Below are 22,858 nucleotides of genomic sequence, written 5' to 3'. Positions count from 1 at the left end.
ATTACCATGATTCAGGCCTCTCGTCGTCCGGCGACCAATTGTATTTATGATTCTACTTGGAAAAAATTTTGCCATTGGTGCAGAAGGCGACAACTGGATGTCTACAAATTAACCATCCCTCAGATCGTAGATTACCTTCTGGATGGTCTGGACAGAGGCCTGGCCCCTGCTACCATTCGTAGGTAGATGGCAGCCCTATCAACGTTGCTCACTTGTGCGGATTCAGTTCCTTTAGCACATCACCCTAGAATATGCGCCTTCATCAAGGGTGCATGCAACAACAGGCCTCCCGTGGTACACAGGTACCCCTCTTGGGAGCTGCCTCGTGTGCTTCGCGCTCTAACAAAACCGCCCTTTGAGGCCATTGCTATTATACCATTGCGGGCATTGTCTCTTAAGGTTGCATTCTTAATCACGTCAGCCAGGCGTATCTCTGAACTGGCTGCTCTCTCAGTCAGGAATGACCTTTGCATCTTCCACCAAGACCGGGTGGTCCTTCGTTTGGATCCCGCTTTCGTGCCCAAGGTCAACTCACTCTTCCATAGGGCAAAGGAAGTCATCTTGCCAAATTTTTGTCCCAATCCTTCCCATGACTTGGAGCGGCAATGGCACATACTGGACATCCACAGGGCTCTGCGACATTACATCAAACGCACGGAGCCTTTTCACAGATCTAAGGCCCTCTTTATTTCCTTCCTTCCGGCTTCTCTGGGACAGAAGGTGTCCGCTGGCACTATAGGCAGGTGGATCAGGACCTGTATTGCAGAGGCGTACCAGTCTTCTTCCCTGTCGGCTCCAAGTCATATCACAGCCCATTCCACTCGCAGCGCTGCGACATCTGCGGCATGGGCCACTCGGGTGTCCATCAAGGAGATTTGCAGGGCTGCAACATGTTCCCCGTCCTCACCATTCGTACGCCATAATAGGATTGACTGCTTCGCTTCCGCAACGCCTCCTTTGGTCGGAGGATCCTTCAGCAGGTGGTCTTCGGGGACGTAGATCCGGCCTTATCTGTTTCCCACCCGTTGGGACAGTGAGGCTTTGGTATTTCCCATTGGTGGATTCTCCATCTCCTGTACTGGAGAAGGGGCGTTGTCTTACCTTTTCTCAGTATGGAGATGGAGGATCCACATCCACCCTTTAGGTCAGTTAGGCCGGTATTAAGGGGTTGAGAGCCAACACCTCGCACAGCATCAGCCACTTTCACCCTCGTCAAGACTGGATCTCCTAGCCAGAGGGGGCGTGTCAAGTTTGGCTACTTGGTCTCAAGAGCAGGCAGACAGAGAAAACCCATTGGTGGATTTTCCATCGCCGTACTGAGAAAAGGCGTTCAGGTAAGACAACGCCCCTTTTCTGAAAAAAGATGACAAAAGCTTTGTTTCGTTTTTATCCCGCAGTTAATTTTGACCCATTCAAATATGCAGAATGCGTCATCCTATGCAAATTACCTCTTGTGTTATTGGACGATATGGCGCTTCTAATTCTCTTAGTAGCCCCCTTAGCAATCCAGGTCCTCCTTTTTGACAATGAGCTACCAAGAGAAGGGGTCTGCGATCTCCAATTGCCAATTCAACCGGGTATGTCTCTTTTTTTACCCTTTCTTTAGCAAAGCCTCAGATCACCTTTGTGGAGAACAAAACTGCAATGGAGCTGGAAGACCAGATCATTCTGACCTGCGAGGCCTCTGGCGATCCCATCCCCTCCATCACTTGGAGGACCTCTTCCCGAAACATCAGTAGTGAAGAGAAGGTATGGCTTTCTCCTAGACTACCTGTTCACACCCCCAGGTAGCAGAAACCAAAGATGGAGGGGGAGATAGGCCAGGACTTTGGATTCTCCTAGTTCTGCAGCTTTGCACGCTGAAATCAAAGCTTTGTAGGTCAGGCGTAGATAATTGTAATTTGCATTTAGGCAATATCAAAAATAGCTCCTGAACATCTGAAAACACCAAGTTCTCCACTGCTGAAGGAAGCTCGTTGTTGCAGTGGAATTGGACTAGCAGAGACAGCCCTCTCCTTACATGGAAACGTGGCCAAAAGTCCTGGCTGAATCCAAACCCAGAGCCATGAAACCTTCATTGAAGCCTTGCCGATGTGATCACATAAAGTTTTTTTAAGCAGTTGGAAAGTTATCAATCAGGAGAAAGCGTTAGTAGTGGGAAGGCCAACATTTGTTAAGGAGGAGCTTACAAAAGAGGTCTTTCATGCAGGGGAAGGGCTGTCACAGGAAAACAGCTCAGTCAGAGAAAATCATCTCTACCCTGTTGTGAAGTGGCAAGCTACAGGTCCCAGCACAGATAGTGGGACTCTTCCTGGGAGACTGTCTGGAGAAATGGGAGTAGTAGTCTGCATAATGTAGAGCAGGGGCGTCCAACTTTGACAATTTTAAGACCTGTGGACTTCAACTCCCAGAATTCCACAGCCATTCTGGGAGTTGGAAGTCCACGGGTGTTAAAGTTGCCAAGATTGGACACCCCTGCTGTAGAGGGTAGTGGGTAGTGAGAGACTTAGAAGGCCTTGGCTGGGAAAGGCTCTCTAAGCATCACGATGGCAGGGTGCAAATCTATTCTCAAGAAACCAGCAAGTGACGCCACCTGTCCCATGGTGTCATTGTGGACAGAAGACCTTTGATGTCCTGATGGTTTTTCCTCCCAGAGGATGAGGTTGACCAACTCATTATGCATTGTTCTCTTGATCTCGATTTGAAATTAACATTTCAAGAGGGACTAATGCCAGTCTCCTAACCAAGTGAATCCACCTTCAGTGTCTTTGAAGAGGCTTGTGATGGGCAAGGGATGATCTGAGTCATCTGGATTCCAGTCTTGGATGCTCTTGCTTCAGCGTGCACTGCTGTTCCAGCAACTCTTTTCAAATGTATACGTTGCCTTGAGGAGAGGGGGTGACGGGCAAAGGAGAACCTGAAAGTTTTTTCTAGAACACAATTAGCTTGTGGATGGTTCTTTTCCCCTTTTCTCTTGATCGCCTGCATTTGTACTTGCGCTGCACATAATTTTAGGCACAAAAGCCATGGCTGCCTCTGTGTTTGCTTGTTACCTGTCATTGCTCACTTCTGGAAGTTGTTTCTGTCCGTACTGGCAAAAATAATTAGCAGTTTGGAAAGAAAAACCAAGCCCACCAATGGGATCGGTGCATGTCTCCTGCCCTTGGGATCTGGTGGGAAAGGCAGATATTTGCAGAACCTGAGAGCGGAGATCTGAAATCCTATAGCTACAAGATCAAACAGTACATTACTAATGCTAATATTAAAAAGGAAAGGAATTGAGATCTGAACTCAAAAGACTAATAGTGTTGCAGCATCATACTAAGACAAGGCTCTGTCTTCTTGAGGGCTTCCTACAGGTCAGGATACTTCCTTGCCCTGATCGACCAACAGGTGGGCTTTTGGTAACCAAATGCTTCTTACTCTTTTGTACCATACAGCAAGGGTCCCCAACCCTCCCGGGCTGCAGAGCAATACCGGTCCGTGGCCTATTAGGAACTGGGCCACATGAAACCCTACTGTAAACTGTGCATGCGAGGAATCTAGATGGTGCACAAAACCATTCCCCCTTCCCAGTCCATGGAAAAATTGTCTTCCAGGAAGCTGGTCTCTGGTGCCAAAAAAAGTTGGGGACCGCTGTCATACAGGGATAGTCATGGCACACAAGATGAAAGATTTTCAAGAATGGTACAACTTGTTAATGGACTGCTGGAGATCATTTATGGCAAGGCTCATTCTTGGGTCCAGTTTTTAGAATTCACAAGGAGAAATAAGTGGGACATAGCTCAGTTGTAGAAACCCTTTTGATTCCAGCTAAGATTGGAAAGGTTTCAGAACTGATCATCCGGACAACCCTGTTGCCAGAGTGCAGAGTTTCAGCCTTATGTGACCTTCTTGCTGGATAAATGTTTAGATACAATAATCCAACATCAGTTCAAGGAAGGCCGGTGTAGACCTGACCTAGCTAGACCTGGCTTAAGGGAAGGCAATTCTATAGTCTTTCAGCACGAATGACATGGGAAGATGATGCAGAATAGTGCAGAATAGTACAAAGGAGCAGGTAAGTTCACCATGACATTTTCCCCTTGAAAATATTACCTTTTCGTAGAGGACTCTTCAAGGAATGACTGTCAAACTGCTAACTATTTTTGAAACATTCACCTCTATGGTTGGACAATCGATACCAAAGAACTGCGAAAGTTCATTTTTTAAGGATAATTTGTTATGTGGAGCCAGCGGGCTGGAAGTCTTGTTTGATGCATGCTGCTCAGAGCTGCAGTTGTTATTTTCTTTTCAGCAGTGTGTGGCCTCTGCATTTTATCCTGGTTTGGTTGCCAACTATCTCCTGCGCAGTTCTCAGTTGCCTGCACTGTAGCTTTCTTGTTAATGCCCCCCTGCCTTCCAAGTGCAACGAAGCAGAATGATAGTGAGGGATCCTCTGGGGTTATCAGTGCTCAAAACAAACAGCCACCATTATCAATGGCTCAGTGGGATTCAGATATCTGAACAACCGGTTCTCTGCATGGATGCCACTTCTGGAAGTCTGTTCTGGGCCTGGGAGGCCTCCCTGGCTCAGAACAGACTTCTGGAAGTGGCGTCCACGTGCTTCCGGTGGTCCGTTCTGGGCCTTGCGAAAAAGGGCTAGGGCATCAGCCAGTTCGCCAAAGTCAACAAAAAATTAGCTACCAGTTCTACCGAACCGATGCGAACTGGCTGAATCAAACCACTGCAATGGCTGTTTAAAAAGAAAAGAAAGAAGAAGAGATCAGTTTATTATAGAGTTTCTCGATTTAGTGTTTTCCAGATATCTTGGACCAATCTGGATGATAGAGGAGGGGGAAGTTTGGTTTATCACACTATGCAAATATTTGCCTTTGTTTTTCAATGATTTTATGTTATTTTATTGTTACATTCTCATCTTTTCTTATGAGAGGCCAAGTCAGCATTCCTGGGAAGGGGGGAAACTCCCTTAATTTTATCCTTGCAGCGGTGATCCTGTAAGATAGACGGTAGAAAAAATATATGACTGGCTCAGAGTCATCCAATGAACCTAGTGCTTAAATAGGGACTTGAACCCGTGTCTTTCTTAACCAGCTACAGCGCCCTGGAGATGGAATCACCAGTTGATGATGCTTAACACCCGCAGCAGGTGTTTCTCCATCTTTGCGTGAGGTTAATCTTCTCTGACCTCTGTGCGCTTAGCGCAAGCCTGGGTTTAGAGAATCTCTTTATCTGATAGTAGGTGGTAGATTGTTTTCCTGAAACCTTTCACCATAATTCCCCCGCTTTCCTTCTAAACATCAGACCCCCCACGTCTGTTGAAGGCAACTGCCAGAAACAAGTCAAACAATCCTCATTTTAGCAATTCTGTCCAGATGGAATTGAAAATCTGAGGTTTTCAGGGTGGCGGGTCCTAATTTTGAGGATCTAAACTTTATGGTTCCGGAATTGAGCAGAGGTGTGTAATCACATCTTCTAGAGCAGGGGATGCCCAACCTTGGCAACTTTAAGACCTCTGGGCTTAAATTCCCAAAATTCCCCAGCCAGCATAGAATAGCATAGCTGTCTGGCTAGGGAATTCTGGGAGTTGAAGTCCATAGATCTTAAAGTTGCCAAGGTTGGATACCCGTGCTCTAATGCCACAGCTTTGATTGTTACTGCTTGGGACAGCAATTCTTTGCTGAATTTAGCGGCCACCACTGTAGGTAAAAAATGGTGGATGTTGTATGATTATTCTTTTTTAAAAAAAACTTGCAAAAATCATGTTGCCTCTGTCAGTCAAGTGTCATGTTATAAAAAGGGCCTATAAATCTGGGGAAAAATATCAGTAATAGTCGTAAGTGTGATTCTCTTTTCCAGAAGACCTTTAGGGAAGATTCTGCTAACTAACTGCATCATTTACTTATATTTTACCACTCAGATTTGCCATGGTTATTTGTAAAGCGACACATAAAGTTATGGCACTTTTTATTTAAACTTTCATCTGATTGACAGTGCCTCTATCCAACAAAAAAAATTACATTCCTTTTTAAACATGATCTTCAAAAATCCAGCTCACTTTTTCCCCTCAGAACTGCCTGGATTCTATGAGAGTTATCCACATAAAAATATAATTTAAAAATAAATAGCAGGCTTGTAAACTGTTTTTATATCTTAGAAAGTGCTTTCTATTCCCGTTCCTTATGAAAATTAGGCTCCATATTATGAAAATAGAGATATGGTTTTTCTAAAGCTATATAAGGGATTTCTGAAGCCTAGAACTCTTTGGTTCATAGCTGACACTTATTATCAGGAAGAAAATGCCTCTTTTCCATGGTCCCTCCCCCATTATATTTGGGGAAAGCATCAGACAACTGAGCGCTAATGGCCCTTTGGATGTATTTTATTTCAATTTTATGTTGTTAAAATAATACACCCTGGAGGCCTTTTCCTCAGATGATGGCATTGAACTATAACAATAAGACGTCCATTCATATCTAACTGAATTTAAATTCCTGTGTGAATATCTGGAGCAGTTGTTACTTGCAGTATGGACTGGATTTGCCTTTGGTGAAGAGAGGGGGTTTCCCAACACTCTCGGCAGCCTCTAAATCAGGGTGTCCAAATTTAGCCATGTTAAGACTTGTGGACTTCAACTCCCAGAATTCCTCAGCCTGCATTGAATTCTGGGAGTTGAAGTTCACAAGTCTTAATGTGGCCAAGCTTAGATACCTCTGCTCTAAATCAAAGTTAAGACACTTTTTTGTTTGTTTGTTTGCTAGGAGAACTGGTGTTGTGGATGTGGCATGCGAGACTACAGTCATTGTTTACTGGGGAAGCCTTGGAATAACCATGCCGTGTTGGTCCCCTTCTCCTTCCAACATCCCATTTGTCTCTTGGGCGTCTGGTTTTGTGTCATGCTTGCTGTCTGTGGTCCCCTTCACTTTAGCAGATCAAGTTGGGAAAGCAAAGGTTGAGGCACAGCCTGAATGCTTGGCAACGTTAAAAAAAAATCTCCAGCATCCATTACCCTTCAGTAGCTTTGTGGCGTTTGATCAGTTGGGTTTCTGCATTTCTGAAAAGAACCGATAGATATTCAGGAACGGAGGTAGTTTTCGTTCCATTAGTAAGTCACCTTCCTTGCACATTTGCCTTACCTATTTTGATTTTGCATGCGCACGGAATGAAGGGGGAAGCATAAATGGTGGTAACTGAAATGGGGGCGAGGGGGTGGGCTGGTGGGGGGAAGGACAGCACAACATATGTAAGAAATTTATTATTCTTTGTGTGTGTGTGTGTGTGTGTGTGTGTGTGTGTTATTTATTTATTCTTTCCAGGCTTCATGGACCAGGCCCGAGAAACAAGAGGTATTAGCTTACCAGACCAATAGTTCATTTTATCTAGCTTTACGTATCTATCATTTTGTAAATATTTAGCTATTGCAAAATAACCAATTGATTGTAGAAGTAACAAAGCAAACTAAAAGCTAGTGTTAACAATGTAACTTCACCGATGCTGAGGATATAAATTCAGCTGGAATATATATATATTCCTAGTGGATGTTGAAGTGAGCAAGCATCCTCTCTTAAAACGGGCCAAATCTTGGCTAGTTCTCACTTGCTCCTTGGGATGCTGGTGGATTTAAAAGGGTCCCATAGCTTTTCCATGACAATATGCAACATCAAATTCACAAAGTTTGGAGCTGCTGAGGCGCAAATATCCAAAGCAGACTTCTTAAAATACGTAAAGCGCTTGCATTCCCTGGGACCAAAGCTGTTCCTCTCTATCCACCAATTAATGTGTTTGCTCATTTCTTTCCAATTAGACACACTCTGTTCTCTTTTAATGTTTGCATCACATTCCATCTCAGAAGCAAAGCAACGGTCCTGTCTCCAATTGCACCCATTTCAGAAAAGGGCCCTCTAGATCAGGAGTCTGCAAACTTGCCAACTTTTAAAACTTGTGGACTTCAACTCCCAGAATTCCCAGCCAGCATGATTGGTAGCTGAAGCTTTAAGCAGCAACTTATTTTCAGGAAGAAAATGCCCTTTTTCATGGTTTTGTTCCCTCTATTATATTTTGGAAAAGCATCAGACAGGATTGAGGGTTAATGGTCCTTTGGATAGATTTTATTTCAGTTTTGTGTTGTTGAAATAATATAGCCTGGAGGCTGGCTGGCTAAGGAATTCTGGGAATTGAAGTCCACAAGCCTTAAAGTTGCCAAGTTTGGAGAACTGGCTCTAGATCAGAGTTTCTGGCTTCTGGGCTGGGTTTCTTGTGCATATTTAATGGGCCACCACATGTTCCTTAATGTAACCCAAAAGGATGAAATGCGTGCCTCAGTTGCTTATTGAGTTTGGATCTGGGGAGGGTAGCCATGGCTGTGGGGATTCCAAATTTCCACTTCAAGCAGGGGGATGAGAATCGAAAGCAGAAGGAGCTTTTGTCATAAGATGCTCTTCACCTGGGCTTGGGCAGAGAGTGAACAAATCCTGAATTGCACAAAGACAGATGTGAGTGAGATAGTGATCTTTGTGTGGGATGGAGCTGGGCTGATGCGTGAGACTCTTCCTCTGCCCACAGAAGGGATCCTTCCTGTTCAGTGCGCAACTGATAACATGGGGATGGTTCTGCTCACTTGAGGCAATTTCTGTCCAGTGAAAATCTTAGGTTTCCAGGATGGCCAGTCCTTAATTTTGAGGATCTAAAATTGATGGTTCAGGAATTGAGCAGAGATGGGCAAATGGCAAAGGCCATTCCAAGGACATAGTCTTTAAATTGCCCCTCCCCAAATCCTAGGCTGCATCCAAAGGAGTTTGCAGGAGGACCCCCTTGGCTGATTTGCATGGGTTGAGGTTGGGAATGGCTGCCAGGCCTGTTTTGGCATCTCTGCAGCAGCCATCCTCTGCCTGCATCTGTTGCCATGGCAACACCCAATCAAACCAGGCCTTTCAGCTCTCTCCGTGTGTGCCTGTGTTCCCTTTGGGGTTGGAACAAGCCTCTTCATGCACAAGAAAGGGGGGTGACGTTTCCCTTTTGGAATGCTGATTCAGGGAACTCTTTGGGGTTAGTCATCTCTTCTCCAGTGGATTTGGGAAGGATCAATGTGCAGGTTTTGTGCGGGTGCCCCTGGATCTTTACATTATCTGTGAGGGGAGAATGGACAGGTGTCTCCTTTTTAGCTGGCCTATAATTCCATCAAAAGAGAAAAAAAATCTCGTGAAACGGGCAGATTGGGAAGGAAGGGTGCTGAAGTCCAGGCAAGCCATATAAAATGTGTTCTCTCTTAGGAGAGGGACAGGTGTCATTGATCCAGGGATAGCTGGGAGCTCTCCTAGAAGCTCGTGTTCCAGTCAGTCCTTACATCTCCCTGCAGTTGATGCCAGCTTCCTTCTCCATCCCTGCCCAGGATATCACAAACCTTCCCTTCATCTTCAGTCTTAAACCCAGGTTCATTACGACTTTGTTTCAAGGAAGCTCAACCTCCTTGCCGTAGCATTTCCACAGACCTTCCGAGAAGTGTAGGAATGAAATAAACCTATTTCACAATGGTAAACTGGGGGGGGGGAGAGATAAGGAGGGGAAATATAAAGGTTCTGAGTTAGCAGCAAAGGGAGTAAAGAAATGTGGCTTGAAGGCATCTGTGTTGCAAACAAATCTTAGAAAAGAAAAACAAAGGAAAGGAACGGGATCCAGAGAAGAGGGAACAACCCCTTAAAGGGACAGGAGGGCGTTGATAGGCTGGACCGCACGGAAGCCAGCCAACCAGGTTTGTCTGGCCGTTAAAGATGGGAAAGACAAGAAGTAGGAGAATGACCAATTAGGTCTATCTGGCGGCTTAGCTTGGACTGAGCACCAGCCAGAACTGGTTGCCAATCCATTGCAGTCCAGACTGGAATTTCTGAAACTGGCTAGGAAACTGCCAGGACCTCATGGGAGGCAAGCAGCTTAGTCCGCAGGGCGGAATTGACCTGCCGAAGAGGTATTTTCTGCATAACCAGCATTGCCTCCCTTGCAGAATTCACGTCATACCCATCTTCTGAGACTTTTCCTCTCTTTCCTGCTAGACCCTAGATGGACGCATTGAAGTCCGCAGCCACGCCCGTGTGTCTTCCCTGACCCTGAAGGATATTCAGTACACCGATGCTGGGGAGTACACCTGCATAGCCAGCAACACCATTGGGCAAGACTCCCAAGTCATGTACTTAGAAGTTCAGTGTAAGTTGAGTCATTCTACCCTTGCTCCAAGTAGAGCCAGCTCCTGTGTTTCTCCCTTCTCTTCCAACTCATGGGATGGAAACAGTGATCACTGGCAGAGTAAAGAGCAAGAATCAGAACAGGAAAGGGTCATTCTGAGCTGGAGATGGACGCTCAGGTGATGAACTTTTATGGAATACCTGTGAGACTTGGGGAGGGGTGGAAAGGTGGGAGAGAATGAGAGGAACTGGAAAACAGAGCACATCATCCACTGATATTGACTGGCCTTATGGCCAAGTGGCAAGAATCAAAGGCAACAAGCCAAACTAACCGATATTAGCTGAAGCTTGTTGTCCATCTTTACATTGAGGAAGTTTATATTTATCCATTGGGTTGGAGCTCTCATGAGCAGAGAGTGTACTTCTGCAGTGTACTTCTGATTGTGGTGTACTTCTACATGTACTAACAGAATACTACTACAGTGCACTTTGGATTGTAATAAATGGGGCAAAAGTGAGGGAGGATTTTTGCTTGTGAAGTCAGCTGATGAGCTGGAGTAATGTTTGCTTCTAGGTGGCCACTCTTGGGAACATATTGTTGAGTAAAGGGACCTGTAGCTGTGTTTGTACAGCATGTCTCGTTGAAGTTTCATTCTTCTTGGACATTGCCTGGGCTTCCTAGTTCCCTTGATTTCTCAACAGTCAAATATAGGAGGTGTCTGAGCAAAGAATTGACTGCATCTGCCTACAGACATAGTCAAGAGTTTGAATGATCTGCAGTCCGAGGTCCTTTGCCCCAAATAAATGAACTGCCCAAGATCTTGCAAGGAATACAATATGGTGTATTTGTGGGCTGCGTGCCCAAGATCCTTTGCTTTGGCCTTATTGGCTGAATCTGCCTGGGGCATCATCTAGAGAAGCATTAGTTGCCATGGCAGAATTACGCAAAGAGGGTGGGTGGGAAGAAGGGATGAGAAGATGGGGAGATGTTCTTCTTGATGCCTTCTCTTGGAGACTGACTTCAACATTGCTCCCCCTTGGTTCCAGATGCCCCAAAGTTGCAGGGCCCTGTTGCAGTTTACACCTGGGAAGGTAACCCCGCAAACATCACCTGCGAAGTCTTTGCTTACCCTAGCGCTGTCATCTCATGGTTCCGGGATGGACAGCTGCTGCCCAGCTCCAACTACAGCAACATCCGGATCTACAACACACCAGCTGCCAGTTACCTGGAGGTGAGAGCTGGGAAGGGGCGGGCTGCATCTGTGGGCGCACAAGAAGATGTGCAAAGGACAGAGGAACCGCACTAAAGTCAAGGATTCAAGCCAAAGATGGCATTGCTCAGGCAACCCCATCCATTTAGGATAGTTGTACCAGTTGACACTTAGCACATGTTTAGAGTGCTTTAGACAGTTACAGGGACACCCGAGGACTATGAAAGTGCTCAGGAGCAGCTTTGCTCCCTTCCCAGCATCCCAGTTTGGTGTTGTGCAACCTTTACACATGTTATGTTTGATTTCCCTTCTTCCAGGCTGAGAGCTAGATCACTTTTCTTCCTCCTCCTCCTCCTCCTCCTCCTCCATCTCCATTAATTGCTTGGTTTTGATTAGTTATTGAAGATAATGGGTGCCTCTATATCTGTTTCCACAAATTCTATAAATTTGTTGTGTGCAAAAATGTACCTTCCTTCCTTCTCTCCTGACTCTGTTCCTAATCTCCGTTCTGGTAACCTGAGAATGGCCAGGCTGCCAATTACCTGCCTATTTTCTGTGCACCATATAGACTTGGACAGTCCTTAAACTGTCTTCTAATTAACAAAAATCCAAAATGCTTGCTTAGTTTTTCTTCCTGAGAAGCCTTCTCTGACTCACCTGGTCAGCCTACTTTTTTTCAGGTGACGCCATATTCAGAAAATGATTTCGGGAATTACAATTGCACAGCAGCCAACCGGATTGGCCAGGAATCTTCCGAGTTCATCCTTGTGCAAGCAGGTTAGTTTGGAGTGGTCTTCTCTTTCTTTGGAATAAATCAGGGCTCTCCAAACTTGATGATTTTAAGACTTGTGGACTTCAACTCCCAGAATTCCCCAGCCAGCCCATGGCTAGCTGGGGAATTCTGGGACTTGAAGTCCACAAGTCTCAAAGTCGCCAAGTTTGGAGAGCCCTGGAATAAATCAAAGGAGGATGAAAGCGTCTTCTGACAACATTGACCGTTCAACCTCCCAGGCTCCCTCAGCGACTGGCTCCTGCTGGGATCAGAATCTTGGCCTAGTCTGTGCCTGACCTCCTTTTCCGGTTCCCATCCTCTGCAGATACTCCCTCTGCGCCTTCCATTGAGAAAGTGGAGCCCTACTCCAGCACAGCCCAGATCAAGTTTGATGAACCGGAGGCCAGCGGGGGTGTCCCCATCCTGTGGTACAAGGCCGAGTGGCAAGCTATCGGGGAGGAAGACTGGCACACCCGAATCTACGACGCCAAAGAAGGTGAGGGGGCAGAACCTGTCCCACATTGATGATTTGTTTATTTGTAAAAATTATTGACCGTCCATCTTACCTCAAGGTAACTCTGGGGGGCTTACAATCATAATGATGATGATGATGATGATGATAAAGTTAGAAGGGACCTTGGAGGTCATCTAGTCCAACCACCTCCTCAGGCAGGAAACCCTACAACCATTTCAGACAAATGGCTATCCAGTCTCTTCTTAAAAACTTGCAGTGTTGGAGCATTCACCACTTCTGGAGGCAGAAAACAAAAAAAAAAAACCAACCCCCCCCCCAAAAAAAACGTATATAGAGTACAAAGATAAATATGTTAGCACACAAAGTCAAACACTGAAGTACAATTAAAAGATGGGAAGGGAAGCAGGGTGTGGGGGGGGCAACTTGGCAACTTTTCCATTCTGGCTGATAAGAGAGATCTGCTTTGATCCTTTTATTGGTCGCATTTACACTCTTCTCCCCTTCCCAAAATGGGGGGGGGGAAAGGCTGAAGCTAGCCAGCGGGAAAATGAAAGCAGAACCAAAAAATTTGAAAGCATTAATTCTTAAATGCCACAGCCATAAAGCAATAGGGAAGAAACAGCAGCAGCTCCAAAAATAGCTCTTTTCTTCTAAGAAGCAGATTATTTCTCCCCAAAACGAACGCTGACCTTTCTTTGGGGAAAAAAGCCTAGCTGCACCTACAGAAAATGTCTTCTGCCTAAATCAAATTTAGATGGATTCCTGGGGTTCATGCAAACGAAGACTCCAATCACCCAGGCGAAAAGTATCTTAAAAGGTTAAATGCTGGCAACAGGACCAAAGTTTATTAAAACTGAGATGTTTCGTTAATCATCCGAGTAACTTCTTCAGTCAAAATAAAGATTTGCATAGGCAGAGAATCAGAGTGTTTGGTGCAGTTGCCGTGATTTAACCTGTTAAGATACTTTTGCCATGACCTTCATTTACATGTTGCTTTTTCATTTTGGGAAACACACACACACACACACAGAGTCTGTATGGCAAGAGCTGGTTCTTTCCAACGATTCTTGCCCAAATCTTCATTTTGACTGAAGAAGTTACTTGGATGAGTAGCAAAAGGTCTCGGTTTTAATAAACTTTGGTCCAGTTGCCAGGATTTAACCTTTTTAGATATTCCCTTGGATCCTCTGGAGAACCTCTAGTGCAGTGTTTCTCAACCTTGACCATTTTAAGGCATGTGGACTTCAACTCCCAGAATTCCCCAATTCCCTCTGGGAGTTGAAGTCCACAAGGTTACCTAGTTTGGAGACCCCCCGTCTAAATGAAGCCGGCCTGTCTCTGCCTTCCTTATGGCATAAACTCTTGTCCGGCATGGCTTAACATTTTCCCACACTGCTGCATATAAGCAAAGGTAGAAAAGTGAGGTGGAACATTCCTAGAGATGGTTCTGATCCTCTATTTGCCTTCTGTCTCTCCTGGCACAGCCAACACGGAAGGCATCTTCACGGTCATCGGCTTGAAGCCAGAGACCATGTACGCCATCCGACTGACGGCCATCAACGGCAAAGGCACCGGGGAGATCAGCCCCCTCTCCGACTTCAAGACGCAGCCAGTTCGTAAGTAAAGCCCTCCCTTCTCCCCTCAGCCCTTTCTTGAGTCAACTGCCCATCCTTCACCTCTCACCTGCTCCTCTCCCGAACTCTGCGCAGGTTCCCTCCCTGTCCCTGAGCTGGAACATCCCACCCAAGATCTTTTCTTTCTTCTTCTTTTTCTTCTTTTTTTAAATCCTATTGTCCAGTTGTGTTTTTGACAAAGGGTTGTGGAGGGTGCACTATCAGCACTTAGGAATGTGTTATTATTATTATTATTACACGGCTACAGCTACTTCTATTGGTTTTTTAAAAATGCCGATCCTCACATCTTCTTGTTAATTAAGCCAGGAGGAGGTTAGAGATGGGTTGGGGAAGCCAGGACCCCCGTTTTGGGGGAAAGGGGGCTGCTTTAAGAGATTAGAAGGGTAAAAAAATACCCCCCGATTTAGCCTCCAAGCTTTTACTCTCAGGAAAGATGGGCTTGAGGGCTACAGGTGGTTCTCGACTTACCTTGGCCACATTGAGCCCCAAGATTTCTGTTGCTAAGCAAGATGGCTCCTAAGTGAGTTTTGCCCCTTTTTACAACCCATCTTGCCACAACTGTTAAGTAAATCACTGCCGTTGTTAAACTGGCAACAAGTGACTCTGCCTTCCCCACTGAGGTTGCTTGGCAGAAGGTCGCAAAAGGGGGTCGCGTGACCCCGGGGCATGGCAACAGTCATAAATATGAAACAGCTGCAAGCGTCCAAATTTTGATCAGCTGCCCACGGACAGGCTGCAGCGGTTCTAAGGGTGAAAAATGTTCATCAGTCGCTTTTTTCAGTGCTGTTATAATTTTGGTCACTTCATGGATGGTTGTAAGTCAAGAACTACCTGTGAAGCAGTTTTGAAAATGTACTTCCGCTTAAGAGCTCATTTGGAGCACAGCTCTTTCCAAGGCTGGGCTGTCCCAATCTCCTACCTGGTCCCAGCTCTACTGGATCTCCCCGAGAGATCCGTAATCTACTTAAGAATAGAGTCCCATAGTATATACTTAATTTTACATGTAACAAGAACAGCAAGAATCATATTCGCACAATATTGGGAAAATGAAGAAATACCACCAGAGGAAGAAATAATTAAAAAAATGTTAGATTGTGCGCAAATGGAACTTGGGACTTATTTTATCAATGGTTGGGGAAACGAACAAGAGATTAGGAATTTTGAGTGATAAACTCAGACAACACATTTGTTGAATAAGTACTTTTGAACTGTATTAAAAAAAATCAATAAAAACTTACATTAAAAAAAAGAATAGGGTCCCATAGCTTTAGAAGATCAGCTTCAGGTGAAGAAGGATGCGGTCTTTCCGACTGTGCTTGGAGAGAAAAACTGGGGCAGTTTTGTCCTCCCCCATCCCGTGTCCGGCAACAGATTTAGCACTTTCTGCCGACTTGCACAATTGGCTCTTAAAGCCACCTTTCGCCGCAACTGAGGGCGGTAAATTCAGGCAGGTTGAACTACGAGATCTTCATTGTTTTATCCAAACCTGAATTTCCCATCAATTTGTTTCCGGAACAGCTGCTGACCAAGCAATGTGGAAGCATGCATTAAAATCCCCTGGCTAGCGGAGAACCGATCAAGTGCAATTCGGTTCAGAATGACGTAAAAATGTCTGCTTGGCAAATAGCATCCATGAATGGGCTGCCTCCCACTCCCATTTTATAGGCTGCAAGACCCCCACACACTCTGGCAGAGCAGCAGGCGAGTGGGGGGGAGCCTGTGGGCCCTGCCGGTGTATTTTTTTTTTCCAGCCTCTGTGTGAGGGGTATCTGCTCTAACTGCTCTTAGTCTTCTTCTCTGGAAGAAGATGGGCAGTTTGCAGTCCTGTTTAGATCCTCCCTGCTTTGTATAATTTGTAAGCTCTGGGAAACTCAAAGACAAATTGGATTTATTTCTGATGCATCTCAAATCTGCGCCCTTTGAATTTGGAGAGAGACGAATTCAGCTATATAGCCCTCTTACTCAAGTTCAGGGGCTGGGTCCCTTTTATCACCTCTGGCTGACTGGCTATCCTCCTTCCCTGCCCAGAAATGATCAAGAGCAACCCTCTTCCATCCTCTCTGCTTCTGCGACCTCCAGCAAAACTCCTGGGGGGGGGCATTCCCCATCCCCCTCTCTCCCTCTTCAATGCATTAAGCAGGGGCTACCCACCTTGCCTCCCTGTCTGTAGCAGCCTTTTTATTATAGAAACGCCTCTGGGTCTCCCAGGATGCATGTTTTAAAAAAGGAAAATGCGAGATGTCACAGACAAAGCTAAGTTTGGAAGGATGGCCACCTGTTAAAAGAAAAAAGAAAAAACTAAAGGAAACTGGGCTGCCTGCATAATTCATTGATGCAGGAATAACCTCCATATTTACGACTTCCGATACCTTCCTCTCCTTAGCAGCTGTTCTGTGATGTGTAACCTATTTCCTCAACTCTTGCAATGAGTTGAAGGGTGGCCCATTGTGCCCGTTGTTGTTTTACCCTTATTTTACCCTGAAAAGCTGGTCCGCCTCCTGAGGAGCTAGTCCTCAACAGTTGGGCGGCCCAGAGTGTTGTCTTGTGTTTGGCACCTTCCTCCATCAATTTTTTTCTTTTCATCTCTGTTGCCTCTTTTCTTTTTTGGGGGTCTGTCTTTTCTTTACATCTTCCGTCTTCCGCCCATGGGGGAACCACAGGCACCCCACCGCCACGTAAGTGCTGCTTCTCCGTTCCTCTCCATAGAGTGCCCCGGCTTTAACGTGTCCTGTAGATCCACGTGTGATTTCTCCTAACTTAACATTTCTCTCTTTGGCTTTGCTTCTCTTTCTCCTTGTCTGTAGTGGGTAAATCAGTTCTCTTAACAATACTGACGCTCAAGTAGCTGTTGTGTTTCCCATTAACACCTGGTCAAGAGGTGGATGCTCCCTTTCCCCCTTACCTCCAGAGTCTGCATGTTGTCTCTATCTGCATGCCACCTGGCTGGAGTGGAGGTGTCTTTTCTCTTTTTCTTTTCTTTCTCTCCTCTCCTCTCTTCTTCTCTTCTCCTTTTTCTTCTTCTCCTTTTTCTTCTCTTCCCTTCTCCTCCTCTTCTCTTCCCTCCTTCTCTTCTCTTCTCTTCTCTTCCTCTTCTCTTCTCTTCTCTTCTTCCTCCATGGCAGGGACATGCAATATTGATACCCGCAAGCTATCTCAGGCAAGGCAGTCAGATTCTGCCAGGCCCTATTTGCGGAGAAAAGATTGTTCAAGAGAGGCAGGAAAAAAAATAGCAGAAATAGCTCAGGCAAAGACAGAGGGGAAAATATAAAAAGACAGTCCTTTCAAGGCTGTCTTGAAAGTCTATATGTAGAAAGCAGGGGAAGAACTTCATAAGAACATTACTGATCTCTCCATAATTTGAATTTTGTTTATAGTTCAAGAACCATTCCCTAAAAGAGAATATTAGAAGTTCTCTCTCCCTGTCTACCTTCATTCATCTAACTGAGAAACATCTCCAGGACTCTCCAGCCTTGACAACTTTAAGACTCGTGGACTTCAACTCCCAGAATTCCCCAGCCAGCATCTATTCTCGGTTAGATGAATGAAGGCAGACTTCATTATAAACTTTCAAGACAGTCTGATCTACAGTAACTGGCCAGAGTGGACATTCCTATTCTGGCTTGGTATGAAAGGAGTCTTAAAGGCCTCTTAGGATTCCAGACCATCAGAATCAACCATTTACTTTTACCCTGCCTTAACTGTAGATGAAACGTCTTCCATCAGGGAGCATAACATGGTTTCCTGAGTTCCCTTTCAGTGGAAAATTTCTATGCCAGAGAGTTCTGGCAGATGAGGCCAAAAGTGTGGGAGATTGCCGGTTGCCTTGATCTCCAGGCAGGAGGCCAAAGAGGGCAGTAGCCCTTCACTCTGGAGGGCTTCTGACGTGACCTGCTGCTGGACAGAGAGATCTGATTTAGCTTGTGTAGATAAGAGCCGGGTCTATACTTAAGGAAGTCCACTTTATACAGTTTAATATTTAATACAAGAGAATGCAGACAGCTGAGACTTCTCAGAGGGACACAGAGAAGATTCCCTTCAGTGGAACAGCTGGAAGGAAAACATGGCTGCCACAGCCATGTCTATGAGAACCTGGCCCCACAAAGCCATCCTGTGGGCTGGGTGGGGTCTTGCCTTCCGGCGACACCAGAACTGCCGTAAACAGAAGCTTGCACTTGCATTTCTTAAGAGGGCAAGGGGTTTCCCTGAGATCAGCCCTTTGGAGAAAGGTCATGAGGGTGTTTGTCACCTGGGTGGGCCTCAAAACTGCTCACATCTGTAGCTTATTTATTTATTGATCGATCACATTTAGAAATTGCCCACCTCCCTCATAGTTGCAACTCTTCAGCTTCAGGAAAAAGTCCCCTTCCTCTTTCCTAAATAATAAAATAAAATCTGCTGTCAAATAATCAGGGCCAGATGGAATCTGTGAAGCAATATATTTCATTAGGTTACTGATTGCAGTTTGAGAGAGAGAGGAAGCGGTTAGCAAAGGAATGAAGTTGCTGTGAAAGATTCCTGGGCTTCGTTGTGATTGAGCTGTTAACCTTTTGAATGTAATTGCCAGGATGTTATTACCTAATTTTTTTCAGGGGAATTAAACAGGAGAGAGAGAGAAGTAATGAGAGATGAATTTCATCAATGGAAGGTACCCGAAATAGAAATCTCAGTGTTGGTGTCATGATGAGCTATTCTGCTTCTTCGGGATTAAATAAAAAGCTGGAGAAAGGACACAGAACAACCCTGAATGGCTTCTAAATTCCTTCTCAAATAATTTTTTAAAGAAAACTTCCAGGAGTTTTTGAGAGGCGAGAGCTTACAAATGATATAATCCTTCCTTGATGTTTTTTTCCCCCTAAGATTTTAGAAGGAAATTGTGTTCAAAAGAAAAACAGCAACCAGTGAAGTAGATTTGCATCATTCCCTCATTTTATAGACAGGTGGAGAGAGTAAGGCTGAGACAGCGAGAAGTATCTGAACTCACCTGGTGCATTCAGATGAAACTGGAATCAGGAGTCTGGCACTCAGCGGTCGATCTGTTGACCACCATCTCCAGAAATCCACACAATGGTTTCTCTTGGGTTTCCCCCACTCTGACTGGCAGGGGCACCTTGGCCAGGTTATTCCTTGGGAATGTGGAAAGCAACAAATATTTCTGACTCAAAAGTACATCATTCCTTTTGAGAAGAATCTCTTTCATGGTGTTTTTTGAAGTTCTTGCCAAGAAATAGGTTTACCTTAGGCCAGTGTTTCTCAACCTTGACAATTTTAAGGCATGTGGACTTCAACTCCCAGAATTCCACAGCATTGCTGGCTGTGGAATTCTGGGAGTTGAAGTCCACATGCCTTAAAATTGTCAAGGTTGAGAAACACTGCCTTAGGCAGAGGAGGCCATTGAGGATGGTCTGGTTCAGGGACCATATTCTGCCCTTTTCTGTAGAACAATTGTAGTAGCGTTGGTTCTTCCGAGCCTTGTCTTCTACTGGGGACCTCTTTCTTCCCAATTCTAGTGACTGGGATATTCATTTCTCCACTGTGGACAGCCAGATGTCTGTTGTGTCTCTGAATCCTGCCTCTGCCAAGGCTTCAGATCCAGTGCCATTTCTTCCCTCCTACCATTTTTCTTCAGACATTGTGGTTACTTACTACATTTCTATCCCACCCTCCCTGAAGGAGGTTTGGGGCCCTTCCTCCCTCCCCCTCTCCCTCCCCCTCTCCCTTCCTTCCTTCCTTCCTTCCTCCTTCCCTTCCTTTCCCCTACCCAGTCCTTATATTTTCCCCATAGTCTTGGCAAGTGGGCGACCTTGGCAAGACGCCACATGAAGTCAGCTTTCCCCAACTTGGTGTCCCTCACAGGGACTGAGGTAAGGCTTCCATTATCTGCAGCTGCCAAGGGCGGGTGGGGGGTCCTCGTGCAGCACAACTGGAGGACACCAGCTTGAGAAAAGCTGCTCTAACCTTAATGCTCATAGCCAGTAAATCCAGAGGGCAAAGTCTCTCCTCCTTTGTGTTCATTCTCCTCATTAGGTCTTGTCTCTCTTTCTCCGCTCTGCTTTTTATTTTCCTTCATAATTTATCTTCACAGCAGGCTTCACCTTTATGGGTCTTATCTATCCTTTATGTTGCCATAGCAACCCAGCATCCCATCAAAACTGAAATTACCGGACCAGATTGAGAGGAGCAAGATGGTTTCCTCCCCTTTTCTCCCTCCCTCCCTCCCCACACAGTCTCTGCTCTTGCCCCTTTGCTTCCCCCCCAAACCAGGGTCCCATTCAGTCAGTGGCTGGGACTTTGCCGTCTCAGAGGGCTGGTCGTCCAGCAAATGTGGACCAGATGGGTGTGAATTAAGGGAGAGGGAGCCTTTCTCCTCCCCCCAACTTCGCCGCAGGAGAAAAAAAACCATAGGCATTGACATGGATGTGATTGGGATTTTTAGCCATGCTCCAGGAAGCCTTTATTCTCTTCTCCTCATGCTTCCTTTCATGCACCCGTTATAAGTAGCTTATTGATCTTTGCAAGTGGCAGAGATGAATTAAATTATATTTCAACATTGAGCAGGATGAATCTGAAGGGCTCAAAGAAAATATAAAAAAAACAACCAAGTCCTTGAAAAGTTTTTGTACATCTCCAAAGCATCCAGTCCTTAAACTTAAACAGTGCTTTGGATGTAGGACCATTTGAGAAAGTTCAAGAAAGACCTTGGATGGAAGATGAAGCAGATGATTAATGAAAACTCAACCTCTTTGCAGTGGTAAAGAGTGGCATGGCATCCTGGCTGTTTGAATAGGTTTGTTCTCATCCCAGAGAGACAGATCGAGAAGAGGGGAATAGAGTCTCTCTCTCTCTCTCTCTCTCTCTCTCTCTCTCTCTCTCTCTCTCTCTCTCTCTCTCTCTCACACACACACACACACACACACACACACACACACACCAGATTATTTCACAGAGAAGAAGAAAAGAGTGAAAGTTAAGATAGGCAAGTGACATCAAGCCTCTCTGAATGGACAGGGGTTCTTGACTGAGAAGATTCCGAATGGATTTGGGGGTCTTAGATTTTTTTTCTTTCCACAACAGAGCTGCTCAAAAGCAAGGTTCTGAGCGACAGGAGTTTCATTCAGAAATGGTCTCCTCTTTCTTCCTTCCATATCACCATTTATTTTGGTGCCTACAAGCTGTGAATCTGAATGGGGCCAAAAGGTTTCATGAGATGAGCAGCTATTAATGGAGAAGGAGGCCAGGAGATGTCAGGCTGCAGAGAAACAGTGGAAATGCTCAAGATTTGCGTCCAAATTGTATGACTCTGGAGTTGCTTAATGAGGGCCCTTCCAGGCCACGAAGCTTTGCGTGCCTCCGATTTTGCTTTAGAGACCACAGGGTTGATCTGGGCTGTGGACTTTGAGATGCTGTTGCAAAGGGATTTTGGCTTGTTTGTGAAGATTTGTCCTTCTGGCTGCTCTTTCCTCGTAGCAAGAGACCAGTTGGCCTCCCTCGCTGGCCGATCACCCATGCCTTGTCCTGAGCAGGCAATCCTTCTTCCTCATTAAAAATAAAATAAAGTAAAATAAAAGATGTTAACTTGCTGATACGATATTTAGGGTTATACCAGGTTTTCAAGTTAGGTCATAATGGAGAAGCTGGTTTGATGATGCCATACAAGAACAATTCTTAAATGATGTGAAAAGGAGGCGCTTGTTGCATCAACCTTCACTGCTGTCCAAGCCAGCAAAGAGGCCTTTGGACACTGTGAGACACACACACGCCTCGGGAATTTCCACGTACAGCAAAATTATTGATTGATCCTTTCAGAGTCTTGCTCAGCTCTGAAGACTTGGCCCATCCTAATGGACTCTTCCAGTTGGCCTGGAGCACTGATGATGGAAAACCTGGAGTCTGGGCTAGGCACCCTCCGTTTATCTTCCTTCACAGCTAGCAGAGTGGGAAGACTGGGGGGGGGGCATGGGGTCTATTGGTTTTCCTTTGTTTTTCTATTCCTACAGAGAAGAGGCGATGCCTAAAGGAAGGCAGCCCGCTCCATTTGCCTTAAATTTTAGAAGCTGACTTTCTTCTTTAGTGTCCTTTTGGGTGAATGGCCTGTTGCTAAATGAAATCCCTGGGCCTTCCCTTCCCTCCCCTCTCCTTCCATCCCCTCCCCTCTCCCCTCCCCTCCACTACCCTCCCTTCCCTTTCCCTCCTTCCCTTTGTTACGGCTGTGCCAGGAGTTGATTGCTAAGAGGAACCCTTCTCTAGTAGTCCCAGTGATGTTTTGTGACTCTTTATCTGATTTGGTATTAATTAATCTGCTGCCCCAGAGCTCTGCCTAACCCACCCAGCCTTTCCCTACAAGGACCTCAGTGCTTGCGCTTGTTTAATAATAATCTTGTGTTTTTTTAGATTGGTGGAGTTTTGTTTTGTTTTGTTTTTAACTGTCTGCTCTGGTGTTTCAGTAGAATGGCTAATTTGATTTTGTTTAGACTTTAATCTGTAAATGTTGTTGATTCTTTTTTGCCCATTGTTTACATCAGTTTTTTTAATTTTTTTTTTTTTGTATTTTTCATGTGACTTCCTCCACTTTCCTTTCAACCAAATCATGTGCG

The 22,858-nt window shown here is 45.4% G+C and overlaps 1 protein-coding gene across 16 annotated transcripts in view; it reads left to right on the top strand.

Moving 5' to 3' along the window:
• NCAM1 (neural cell adhesion molecule 1) overlaps positions 1 to 22,858 on the top strand; it is a 167,080-nt gene that overhangs the window by 122,135 nt on the left and 22,087 nt on the right. For 4 of the 16 annotated variants that reach the window (XM_039350522.1, XM_039350521.1, XM_039350528.1 and 1 more), the window contains exons 8-15: positions 1,607 to 1,749; positions 7,317 to 7,346; positions 10,047 to 10,197; positions 11,223 to 11,407; positions 12,067 to 12,163; positions 12,484 to 12,654; positions 14,118 to 14,249; positions 16,928 to 16,942. In XM_039350522.1, the coding sequence (XP_039206456.1) occupies positions 1,607 to 1,749; positions 7,317 to 7,346; positions 10,047 to 10,197; positions 11,223 to 11,407; positions 12,067 to 12,163; positions 12,484 to 12,654; positions 14,118 to 14,249; positions 16,928 to 16,942 (924 nt within the window). Of the gene's footprint in view, positions 1 to 1,606; positions 1,750 to 7,316; positions 7,347 to 10,046; positions 10,198 to 11,222; positions 11,408 to 12,066; positions 12,164 to 12,483; positions 12,655 to 14,117; positions 14,250 to 14,899; positions 14,903 to 16,927; positions 16,943 to 22,858 lie in introns of all 16 variants that reach the window. The other 12 variants (XM_039350524.1, XM_039350534.1, XM_039350536.1 and 9 more) reach the window with 5 other exon arrangements.

Source organism: Crotalus tigris, unplaced genomic scaffold, assembly GCF_016545835.1.
Source record: "Crotalus tigris isolate CLP2741 ecotype Arizona unplaced genomic scaffold, ASM1654583v1 scf7180000018340.3345759, whole genome shotgun sequence".
NCBI lineage: Eukaryota > Metazoa > Chordata > Lepidosauria > Squamata > Viperidae > Crotalus > Crotalus tigris.
Note: the sequence above shows the minus strand (reverse complement) of the source record. Positions and strands in the feature narration are given on the sequence as shown.